General features: G+C 39.1%; 1 protein-coding gene across 1 annotated transcript in view; it reads right to left on the bottom strand.

Moving 5' to 3' along the window:
• Nucleotides 1-13,342, bottom strand: part of Cdca2 (cell division cycle associated 2) — a 37,424-nt gene that overhangs the window by 1,901 nt on the left and 22,181 nt on the right. The window contains exon 14 of the mRNA XM_038309679.1: nucleotides 2,182-2,353. Within this exon, the coding sequence (XP_038165607.1) occupies nucleotides 2,182-2,353 (172 nt within the window). The remainder of the gene's footprint in view (nucleotides 1-2,181; nucleotides 2,354-13,342) is intronic.

Genomic DNA, 13,342 nt, shown 5'->3' with positions numbered 1-13,342 from the left:
TTCTAGGGTACATGAAGAATAGCAGCTGAAATGTGCAGTTGTCATGGCTTCTAAGAATTCCCATAAAATATATTCAAGTAGATATAAAAAAATAAAAAGTAGACAGAGCCATGGAACCCAATCTCAAAGTCCTGCTCTGTCCCCTTCTTTCCGACTAAGCTTCATCCTCCAGGCAAGAACATCACATGTAGCTCTGTATGTTTGCAGTACTTCATAGGTGAGAAAGCCATTAGTAAGGTTTGAGATTGAGAAGGGGCATGTCGTCCTAAAGCAGAGGTTCTCAACCTTCCTAATACTGTGACTCTTTAATATAGTTCCTCATGCTATGGTGACCCCAACACAAAATCTTTTCGTTGCTACTTCATAACTATAGTTTTGCTACTGTTATGAATTGTAAATATCTGTGATTCCTAATGGTGCTAGGTGACCTCTGTGAAAGGGTCGTTTGGCCCCCAAGGGGGTTGCGGCCCACAGGTTGAGAATCACTGTCCTACAGGAATCCAGTTCTTATGATTCTAAATCAATGCTATTAGATTCTATCTCTATTATCTAAAATAATGTTTTTAGTTGGTCATTCAAATGAATATAAAATGTTTTAAATTAAATCAAAGCCGGAAGATTTATATAAAATATAGCTGAGCCTAAAGTTAAAAAAACAAAAACATTTCAATCTGAAAAAATACATTCATTATTAGAGTATGTAAAATAGTATGTAAAGTTAGAGATTCACACAAGTCATGACTTACAATAACCATATTAGCTAGGATCTTTTATTACTTTAAAATTAGTATTGGTATATTTTTATAGTATCCTGAGAAAAAAAGAGATGTTAGGGAGTGAACATTATAGAGATGAAAATAAACTAAATTGTCTTAAACCCTCTTTTCAGGTGACAACAGAAATTACAGATTAAAACCACTGAAAGTCAAAGTATTTTCCTGTAATGAAGGCAGTAACATTTTAATAGATCTGAAGAATCAAGGCCAGATTAAAAGAAGGTAGAAATGGCAGACCTCCCATTCCACAGCACTCATACAACAGGACAAGAGCAAAAGAAAGAAGCCAGGAATGAGTTATTCTGAGTATTTGTTAAACTCCTGCTCTGTCCTCAAGTTGAGATGCCTGCAGAAGCTAGTCTACAGTGACACACATATCATTCATCTTGAATTCTTTAAAAATGCATGCTAAGGTGATATGAAACTGGACAAAGGTAACTACTTTAAAATGGCTACATATAAAAATCAACATGCTAAAGGGGGGTACTTTTTATAACAGTTTAAGCACAAAAACTCAGCTTAAACTTATACATTAAAGGGGCTAGAGAGATGGCTAAGGGGTTAAGAACATTGGGTACTCTTGCAGAAGATGTGGGTTTGGTTTCTAACACCCCAATGGCAACCCACAACCATCTGCAAATCCAGTTATGGGGATTTGATGCCCTCCTTCTGGCCACAGCAGGCACTAGGCATGTATATGAAGAATATACATACATGTAGGCAAAACACTCACACACACAGAATGAATAAATCTTAGGATATAAATCACCTTGGTCTTCGCTTGTTTGTAACAGTAACTCTCAAGGTAATCAAGCCCAACTTACAAAGAAACATCTCTAGATTATAATTGCAAGGAAATGTTATAAGGCTAGTTTTTCTATTTTCCTATTTCTGATATTAACTCTTTTTTTTCTTCAGTTTTCTGAGACAGGGCTCTCTGTGTAGCCCTGGCTGTCCTGGAAATCTCTGTAGACCAGGCTGGCCTTGAACTCAGAGATCCATCTGGCTCTGTCTTCGAGTGCTGGGATTAAAGATGTGCACTGCTACCATCTGGTGCTGTCATTAACTCTTAAGATGTATATATTAAAAAGCGATCATCTTGCCTACTTTCTGTGATGAGCCACACAATCAAAGTACAGTAAAAAGGAGATGAACAGAAATAATCTCCCACAAAATTACATGCAAATTTTGTGTTTAAATTTTTCTGATAAAAATGATGAGGATTTCATCAGACTCTGATAGAGCCTAGACCCCTCACAGATTACAGGCTACAACTTCCTTTACTGATAATGAATTCAGTCTTTTTTTTTTTTTTTTTTTTTTTTTTAATAAAAGTGAATGGAAAAAGGTAAGAGAGAGTACATGGAGAGGGTGAAAGAAAATAAGCTCAGACTGAGAGACGCACCTGAACATGTCCTCTGTGTGCACTCAGCCAGAGCTGTCATTTCAGAGACTTCAGGCAGCTCAGGGATAGGGCTCAGGAGTGGCTTCTTGGATGCGATGTCTCTTTTCCCATATAAGCATTTCTCAACACTCTTCTTCCCCCTTCTTTTCTTTTTTCTGTAACTTTTTAGAACCTGGAAAGATATGTATTCAGACACTGTGACTCAGAATGATGTAGGCCCTGCTCAGTTCTGACCCTTTCATACATAAGATATTTCTAATTAGCATTTATATAGTAAATTCTTTTAAAGTTGTACATTTTTTGTTTTTATAGAAAAACTTAAAATCAGTTATTCCATTTAAAAAATTGAGTTCAATGACAGCAAGAGAAAGGTAACTTACATAAAGTCAGATAAAATATGAATCCAAACTCAATTGATAATGCACAAACTTTCTCGATTTCCAGATTATTTGTCAGAGCAAAATGTCAGATTAGATGGTATAGTGTTGGACAGAATTAATTAATGAGATTATTTGTAACTAGGCATGATAATCCAAGATTACTTAATTAATTAAGAGCCCTGGCTGCTCTTCTGAGATCAATCAATTCCCAGCACCCAAGAAGACAGCTCACAACTGTCTGTAATTCCAGTTCTACGGGACCCAATGGCACCTGGCACACACAGGCAAAACACATATGTAATAAAATATCTAATCTAGCATGAATTATCTACTGAAGTGCTATGGGAGGCTGCTTTCTGTTCATAAACCTGGTTGAAGAAACAACAGGTGCTTAGATAACATTGAAAGGTAACATAAATCTGGATTAATTTATGTATACAATAAATGAATTAGTCATGATTAAAACAAAGAGGTCACACAGGCTCGGGACAGAGCTCAGAGGAAGAGTGCTTGCCTACCATGCAAAAGGCTCTATGAGCTCTAGTACAGTAAAAGAGGCCACAATAAGACATCTGACTTATAAAAAATGTGAGTATCCAGACTTTTAAAAAATACTTTAATGACTAATGGAATGTAGAATTATATTTGATTCATAATCAATACTACCAATACTGAGAAATAGTTTTATTTAAAAAATGTTCCAAATGGTAAAAAAAACTTTAAGGACATTATAACATTATATTGAAATACAAGACTTGTGCTAACAAAAGGGATGAAATATATTCTCAAACTTTCAATACAAAACATTTTTTGACAGTTAATACTTCAAGAAACTGAATCCATCCAAACATTTATGGAAGCAAAGCTAGTTGCTAACGTGTGCTGTGCGAACTGGAGCAAACAGGATATGGCCTCAAGGATTCCTGGTCAAAGAGTGAAGTCACCACACGTAGACACCATGTCAGACTATAGGCACATAGAGGAGGACCCTGCTGCTGACAGGCTTTCAAAACGCACAGAAAGCACAATGTTCCACTGTAATCTTGGGGCAACTGTCCTGGTGGTGCAGCACAGGAAACATACTTGCAGGTACTCAACACAGACCACAGGTGGCAGCTGGCATAGGCAGCCCTGGCATCCGTGCAGGAACAGTAGCTAAGCAGACATAATTAACCTTGTATAATACAGTGACTCCAGGAAAAGCATTGCTTGCTGTAGGCTAAGGCGGGCAAACACCCCTGCGAGTTTATACTCAAGAAACAGCCTACAAGATTTAGGGGAAACTAATAGTGTAAGGGAATGGATGAGATTCAAGAACACAGAAATGGCACAGAACTATGTGTTCCTCAAGATATCTAAAGATAACTTGTAAAAATAAAACCAAATACAACATTCCACACAAAAATAGTTTTAGAATGCTACAAGATGAATGTTCCCCTTGGTGATATGCAATATACATTTAACATATAATTCGGTGAGAAGTTCTCAGCATAAATAATCTCTATGCACATAAGAAAAGCACTGGGTAAATATTTTTCCATTAAACTTTCTTTTTTATGGAACATCTGTTGACATTTCACGGACTAGATGAGGAAATCTGGCTTGGTCAGTGGATGGGGAAGCCAAGAGAAAAGAAATATTTTAAGGTGGGGTTCACAGATGTGCTACAGAAGAGAAACATTTGGATTCTGGGTTCAGAGTCTATCACTTAGCTGCCAAGCAATGTCAAATGAATACCCCATTGTCCCTTCATGCAGAATGGGAGTCACAGCAGGATACTCTGCATAGGCCATGGCTAAGTCATCAAGACAGAATGTCCAAAACCTGCACAAACTCAAGCCAGCAAAAATCCCAGCATGAAGGAGGGGAAGTGGGTAAATCCCACCCCTAGCCAGAAAGCTATTTGCAAATGATAGGTGGTAGGGAAAGGAAAAAAATCAGTTTTCTTCAAGGGACAGAGGATACCGGGTTTGTCAGCCACATGGCAGACCTCCTGCTCAGGAGTCGATGGACAACACAAATCTGACTCCATCTATTTTTAGTGGCTTTTTTCTTCCTTTTTTTTAAGAGAGAGAAAAAATGTACTTGCGCGGGTAGGGAGAGGGGAGGTTCTGGAAGGAGCTGGGGGAGGGAGTGCAGGAAAGAATATGATAAAGCTATACTGTATGAAATTCTCTAAGAATAAGTAATAAAAGGAGCTTGAATGTGAATTGATTTTGATTAACACAGGCCTTGACCAATACCCATATTAGAATAGCCAGCACCTAGCTATTAGGAATCTTCCAAATTCTTCTCTGTTACTTTGAGAGAGGAAAAATACCATAAGGAAACTCAAATTGTCAAATAAGTATCTATGGCTTACAATGTTTTGATAATGTATATACTCTGGAATGGCTCCATCAAGCTAATTAGCATACTTATGACCTTACATACTTTGAAAACATGAATGTCAAACAAAATGAACTGTGTTGAGCTTGCCCAAAATCTGCTAAATGTTAATGTGCTGGATAGCTTTATATCAACTTGACACAAGCTAAAAAGACATCTGAGAGGAGGGAACCTCAGTTAAGAAAATGCCTCTATAAGAGGCAAACCTGTGGGGCGTTTTCTTAATTAATGATTGAGGGGAAGGGGCCAATAGTGGTCCTGGGTTCTGTAAGAAAACATGCTGAGCCATGATGAGCAAGTCAGTAAGCAGCACGCCTCCATGGCCTCTGCATTAATTCTGGTTTCCAGGTTCCTGTCCTGACTTCCTTCGATGATGAACAGTGATATCGAAGTGTAAGCAAAATAAACCCTTTCCTCTCCAATTTGTCCTTTAGTCATGGTGTTTCATCACAGTAATAGAAACCCTACCTAAGACATGTGAATAAGGATGAATATTTTGTTTTAAGATCATGAGCTAATATACTAGCAAAATAATAAGAGATTTGTCATAACAGGGCCACCGTGGGCATGAGGCACAAGATGTTATGCATATATACATGAACCCAAACACATTAAAAACAAACAAAACAAAAAAATGCCAGGTGTGTAGTCAGTGCATGTAGTTCCACCACAAAAAAAGCTGAGATGGGAGGACTATTGGAGTCCAGGAGTCCAATGCCAGCCAAGGTAACATGATAAACTTTGGTCTCAAAAGAAACCTGAAGAATAAAAACAATCCTGGCAGCCGGGTGGTGGTGGTACAAGTCTTTAATCCCAGCACTTGGGAGGCAGAGGCAGGTGGATCTCTGTGAGTCAAGGCCAGCCTGGTCTACAAGAGCTAGTTCCAGGACAGGCTTCATAGCCACAGAGAAACCCAGTCTCAAAAAACCAAACCCAAACCCAAACCAAACCAAAACAAAAAAACTAAAACCCACAACCCTGGCACGTCAGCTGATAAAACTGGCCAGCAAAGAGACAATGAAAAAGCTCTGCTCTGATGCTGTGTTTTAGTTCCTGTGGTCAGCTCCCACTCAAACTACACTGCTATACTTTTAACTTTAGTAAAATCTACTGACCCCCAATACCTATCAAGTAACGTTAGCAATTAAGTTTCATTTATAATCCTCTCCCCTTAGATTTTAAAGCACATCTTAAAATATTATATTCATTTCACCAGAAAGAATCCTGCCCTGTACTGAATACAAATTGTTTTCTTTTTGAAATAATTATAAATAAAATGAAATAAAAGGGAAGTATTGATACATACAACCTAGAAAAACACTGAGAATTATGCCAAGTTAAAAAGACAGGTTTCCAAAAGCATAGCATATGTCTCCTATTTATACAATCTCAAAAGATAAAATTATGTAGAGAGTGATGGTTGCGAGGTTATGGACGAAGTGGATACAACCATAAGAAGGCAGCAGCAGCAGAGATCTGTCGATAAGATGTCTAGCATCCCAACCGCATTCACACGCTGGCTGTGCTCTTCTACAGTTTTTCCAAAAAGTCCTTGATAGCCTTCTTTATTTCATACAATAGCATGTTTCTAAAAGTAATCTCACATTTAACTATCTACAACTCAGCAATTTCCTCTAATTATCTCAATTTGAACTCCTCTAGCTGGCCCACACATACCCTTGTAGTTGTTCAATTCAGGATCCCAATTAAGTCTAAACACTACTTACTTGGTTAATACAATTCTAAGTTTCTCTTACTCTGTGGAGTTTTACTTTGGGGGTGCTGGTGAGGGATCTTAAAAGAAACAACCCATTTATTTGGTAATTCTCATGGAATTATCTGAAGTCTGGCTTTGGGTGGCTTTCTGTGTCTACTATCACATGGACCCAGAAGCCTGAACTATGTTTTGACAAACATTAGCAGGTACCATCTGTGTAACTGACAAACTAAAACTGCATATAATACAGTGTACAGTGCAATATATATATATATATATATATGTATATATATATATATATATACACACACACACACATCTACAGTGATTAAATCAAACTAATTAACAGATCTGTCACATAATTTGAGCCCAGTTAAGCTGTGGTCAGGAATTTCCAAGTGCATTCTTTACTGTGGCAGCCTTATGAGGTTTACTCCAGAAGATAATCTCTTCTTTCAGATAGGGCCTCCATATAGCCCCGGCTGGCAATCTTCCTGCCTCAGCCTACATGCTGGGATTAGCAAGTGTGTGCCAATATGCCTGGTAAACTGTACCCTTTAACAAGTCCCCATCTGCACTAACCTGTAGCCTTCACCAATTGCTATTTGACTCACTGCTCTGAGTGTGACCATTTAAGATCCCATGTCAGAGACTAAATTGTTTCTCTGTCTCTAGATAATTTCTTTTAGCACAACATCCCACAGGCTCAAAAATATGCTGCTTCAAATGATGACAGCAGTTCATGTTTGCGACGAGAAGGTGTGGCCCAGTGTCTAAACACACCTTTTTTCCTACCTGTCTTTCCATGTACACTTAGGTTAAATAGATGTAGGAATAACACACATGGAAGTACAGCTTCCCTTTGACAAGCTGACTTCATTTCTCAACAGCTAGAAGTTGGATTGCTGGGTCATACAGTGTCTTCCACACCTTCCTTTAGATTCTCAACAGAACCCAATATCTTTCTACAACGCCCAGCCCAAGAGGTGTGAGGTGGCATCTCATCCGTTTCAAATCCCTTCTCCCCGACTAGTATCACTGGGCACCATTTCATGTATTTGTTGGTTATTTGTATATAATCTTGTGACAAGTACTATCCAGGCCCTCTTCCATTTTTAAAGTTTGGCTAATTTCTTGTTTTTGGGTTCCTTAAATATTTTGGATATCCTTTGTCATATGTAGTCTGAACATATTTTTTTCCTACTCTACAATGCCTCGTACTCACTGAATGTTTATTTTGATGTCCCACCAATTTATTTACTAATTTTAGCACCTCAGATGATCATTTCTCACGCATGAGCTAAACCAACTCATCACCTATTTACCTGAATGGAGCTCAGATTTCATTCTCCGTGTTCAGAAGAGTGAACTCGTATGACAACACACTTTTAGAGAAAGCGTCACTACAAGTCTACGTGGTGTCTCCTGTGCCGTGCCGGTGTTTCAGCGTTCTGTAGTGACTCTCAACTGGTCTTCTTCACTAACACCCTGGTTGTCTGAGCTTCCTTTGTGCACTAGAGTACAGAGACCCAGGCTCACTTTCTACACAAGGCACTCTAAATTTGAGAATCCTTTTCTCCATGAAACCCTGGTCTCTTATAGGTAGGTATAGCAGTGGGACCAGAGTCATTTGTTCTTCCTTATTTTCAATGGAAAAGACTAGAAAATTCTTTTAAGTGGAAAATATCAGTGAATTCATACCAATACTAATCCTTCAAATTAACTTTGATCTACAGTCTTCTGTCTCATAGTGAAGCCTTAATATATTTTTTTAAAAATTCTTTTATGCATAGGAGCATTTTGGTATGCATGTGTTTGTGTACTACGAATGTGTCTGGTGCCTTCAGAGGCTAGAGCACAGGGGTTGATGCCCTGAAGCTTGAGTTACAGATGTCTGTGAGCTGCCATGAGGGTGTTGGGAATTGAACCTGGGTCCTATGGATGAGCAATCAGTGCTCTTAATCACTCAGCCAGCTTGCCAGGTGAAGTCTTAATTCTTAATGGCAATAAAATTTATATTTTAAACCAAATTCTATCAATGAGTGTCTCACACTGCTTCTTTACAGTTATTTTTGGTCCTTAAGTATATCATAACATATACAAATTTGCAGGTTTAAAAGTTTTTAAAGAAGGTTAAGCTGCAAACTCAAAACAGCAAAATTGGTTTATTTGATCTCAATTTTTAAGAATCCTCTTGATTTGTTGTCATGTAAAACATGTGCATGATTTTAAAGTCAAAACTAAAAAATGGCATGCATTTTTCTATTCTAGCTACCAGTCTCGAGAGGACAGTAAGTTCAATTATTTAAAAAAACATTTATTTATTATGTATGCAATATTCTGCCATCATGTGCCTGTATGCCAGAAGAGGGCACCAAATCTTTTTTAATATTTATTTATTTATTATGTATACAATATTCTGTCTGTGTGTGTGCCTGCAGGCCAGAAGAGGGAACCAGACCCCATTACAGATGGTTGTGAGCCACCATGAGGTTGCTGGGAATTGAACTCAGGACCTTTGGAAGAGCAGGCAATGCTCTTAACCTCTGAGCCATCTCTCCAGCCCAACCAAATCTTTTTATAAATGGTTGTGAACCACCATGTGGTTGTTGGGAATTGAACTCAGGACCTCTGGAGGAGTAGCCAGTGCTCTTAACCACTGAGCCATCTCTTCAGCCCCCCTTTTTTCTTTTAAATTACTTGTGTGTGTGTGTCTGTGTGTGTACACACATGTGCCATGACATGTATGTGGATGTTAGCAGACATCTCTGAAGGGACTGGTTTTAAGCCTTCCACCAGGAGAATCAAACTCAAGCCCTTGGGCTTGGTGGTAAATGCATTTTATCCATTAAGCTGTGCTGCCATACTTGGATAACATGTTTTGAGCTTTTTTTTCCTTAAAAAAAAAAAAAAGGAATTAAAACACTTAGCATATGCATGTTTGCATAAATATGTACACGTTCTTGTTTTCTTAGATAATGATAGTCTAATTGTTAGACCCACCTGCCAAAGTCATCGCAGGTTTGGTAAGCTAAATTATTTTCACAATTCTGAACGCTTGAAGTTCGAGATCAACATGCTGGCTGGTTAGTCCTAACTACTCCTTGCTTTGTAGATGGTCTCCTCCTGTGTCCTTACAAGTCCATTCCTTTGTGTGTAAGCATCCCTGGTTCTAGTATCCAAATTTCTATTTCTCATAGGCACAACACATTTGATCAGAGTCCAACTCCAATGACCTCATTTTAATGCTACTTGAAAATGTGACTTAGTGAGAGACAAGCAATAACTGCTTCTTATACACATTGTTTATAACTGCCTTTTTCTGCTAAGTATATAAGTAAGTGTATTCTGGCATCACACCATAGCAGCATATGGAAGTTTTCTTCACTATTTTTACAGCTTTGTAAATTTATTTGGTGGACAGTCAGTCTACTTTATCAATCAAGTGTCATATCTGATGCCATTGGCTTCTATTTAATCCTCTGCTTTACAGTGATATGATAAATGACTTTGGACACATATCCTTTTGTATTTTGTCAGTGGATCTTTGAGGCATTCCCAGAACCAGGAATGCCAAGTAGAAGGGGAAATGAATATTAGATTCAGCCAGATCCTTTCAAATTCACTTCTGCACAGATCTGCACCACTCAAAGAAATCTGAGTGCATCTTTTTGGCCCACTAGCAATGTATATATATTTCCACCTTCTAAATCTCTGTTAACTCCTGCCACAAGGGGATTTATGATGACCAAATGGTCCCAAAAGTGCAGTTTGAGCATCTTTGTACACCCAGGAATCATTTTAATTTCTGAGTAATTTGGTGCCACTTGGATTGTTTCTTTATAAGCAAAGTCCACTCTTCTTATCTATGTTCTTTATTTCACACTGCCCTGCCTTTCTAATGCGCCAGGCGTGGTGATGTGAATGACATGTCTCCCATATAAGTCTCAGGCATTTGAATTCTTGGTCCCTTGCTAGCGGCTATTTGAGATTAGGTTTGGCCGTACTGGAGAACATGTCACTGGGGTGGGTTTAGAAGTTAAAGATATGCACTATTTCAGATCTCTCTGCTTCCTGTTTGCAGATGGAGATATGTGTGTGAGCTCTTGACCACTGCTCCAACTGTCTGTCACTTGCTGTCATTACATAATGTATGTTAAACCCTAATCCTCTTAAATCCTAAGACCAATTAAACTTTTTCATAAGTTACCCCGGTGTTTCATCATAGCAACTGAAAAGTAACTAAGACACCAAGCATTCCTAGGTCCCTTTAGCTCGAAAAGTCCTTGTTTCAATTTTGAGAAATAATATATTTTCAATTTCTTCTACTAAAATTCCCCCCTCCCCTGCTCTTTCTGAGCTCCAGGAAAGTCTCTTGGATAACTCTCCTATAAGTCCTTCTTGTACTCTACTTTTTAGAAATTCCTTTATTCTCCAGTCTGACTACTGCTATATATTACATATGTGTATATGTATATATGTATGTATATGGGGGGAGAGGTGTGGTGAAAATGGATTTCATCCTTTTCTTTAAATATAAGCAAACAGTGAGTTAATACAACATTAAACAACTCCAGATTTATTCTTCTTCAACCAATGATGAAGCATGAACCAAACAAGCACAAAAAGCATACTTGAGTATTTCTCACAAGCCACCTGCCACACACAGATGGAAGGCCAGGCCTCCATAGCTACAAGGCCATTCTCCCCATCACTTCTCTACTGCTGCTCTTTCAAAAGAACCACATCAGATGTGCAGTGGATCTCTGATTTCAAGGCCAGCTTGCTCTACAGTGTGAATTCCAAGACAGTCAGGGCTAAACACAGAGAAACCCTGTCCTGAAAAACCAAACCAGAGAGAGAGAGAGAAAGAGCGAGAGAGAGAGAGAGAGAGAGAGAGAGAGAAAGAGAGAGAGAGCGCCAGATCAGCATACAGACAGCCATCAAACCATCTGAGACATGAGTTTCTGGTCGTATTGTGGAGAAACAGTATATGAACATCCCTACCAGAAGACCACTGTGTCCAACTCTGGTGTCAGGGTTATCAAAGCAGAAGCCATGAATTCTCTTTTTTAATGCCTAAATTAGTGATTCCTTGCTGCCTTCCTTCAGATATGGTCTTTTACTTAAGATTTTTTTCCTTTTATTTGTTTGTTTGTTTGTTTTTAATCCCCCAAATAAGGCTCAATGTGAACAAGATAAAAAAGGGAACATGACTTGAGTGAGTAAAGAGAGCAAGAAGTCATGGGTAACCCACTTTGTGCAGGTCTCTATGCAGAAGTTTGGAACTCTACAAGTTATCACTGAAGAAGTGGTCAGGAATTTAAGGAGCACGTATATCTCCAGACCCAACACTTCCTGGACAGTCGCTCTCAGTGCCGGCACATTCTCATCTCACTTAGCCTGGTAACTTATACTGGGCCCCTTAATGGAATCCTAGGAAGGCTTTTTGTGAAAGGTTGCCCTTGAGTTTACCACAGTGGTCTGTAGGCCAGTTACACGGAGCGAGCTTCTTCTGCTTCAGTCGCCTGCAATGCTCAGGAACCAGCCAGATGCAGTAGCACAGACCCAAGTCCTTAAGAGGCCTAAGAGCCATAAAATCAGAAATTGGCTCTGCTGATGTCACTGGCTGTGGTATTTGTATGAAAATGGCCCCCTATATAGGAAGAGGCACTATTTGATTTTGTTTTGTTTTGTTTTGTGTGTGTTTTTTGAGACAGAGTGTCTCTGTAGCTTTGGAGCCTGTCCTGGAACTAGCTCTTACAGACCAGGCTGGCCTTGAACTCAAGAGATCCACCTGCCTCTGCCTCCCATGCTGGGATTAAAGGCGTGCACATTACTGCCCGGCTTGGTTTAACAGCACTATTTGAAAGGAGTAGGCCATATGGCCTTGTTGGAATAAGTGTGTCACTGGGGAGGGCTTTTGAAGTTTCAAAAGCTCAAGCCAGGTCCAGTGTCTTGCTCTTCCTGCTGATCCAGATGTAGAACTCTCAGATACTCTGCAGTACCATGTCTGCCTGCATGGTGCCAAGTTCCGAACTGCTGTGATAACAGACTGAACCTCAGAACTTTAAAAAGCCCCAATGAAATGCTTTCTTTTGTAATTTTTGCCTTGGTCATGGTTGTCTCTTCACAGCAATACAACACTGACTAAGACACTGCCCTTCCTCTTGACCACGAGGAAACAGTGCCTTGCCCTGTATTTGGGAAAGAAACTGCTTGCTGGGAGCACCCAAGTGCTTTATGACCAAGACACAGCATTTCCTCAAGTTGAAATCATCCCATGTAACAACAGTGGAGAGTCTGTTCTAAATCTAGGGGACATCAGCAGATCCCTGGTATAGGTGACATATAGTGAGCACTGTGACCATTTCTACTTCTAACAGGTTCAAAGGCACGGATTACTTGAGATCAATGGCTCAGCAGGGCCAGTACCAAGTTGGCAGAGCAGAGAAGACAGATGAAGACTCAGAACAACCTGCAACTTCCTAAATTTCCAATTATTTTTCTGTTTCTCTTTTAGAATCCCCCTCTTAATTTCTTAAATCTAACAAAATACATTTATTTCTTCCAGTCCATAGTTGACTTCTCTGAGGTCAGGTTTTTGTTTTGTTTGTAACATACCAGTATTTTAACTTGTCTCTTTAACAATATTGATTCCACTCAATGTTATCTG

Source organism: Arvicola amphibius, chromosome 13 (genome assembly GCF_903992535.2).
Source record: "Arvicola amphibius chromosome 13, mArvAmp1.2, whole genome shotgun sequence".
Taxonomy (NCBI): Eukaryota; Metazoa; Chordata; class Mammalia; order Rodentia; family Cricetidae; genus Arvicola; species Arvicola amphibius.
This window is presented reverse-complemented; position numbering and strand designations above follow the sequence as displayed.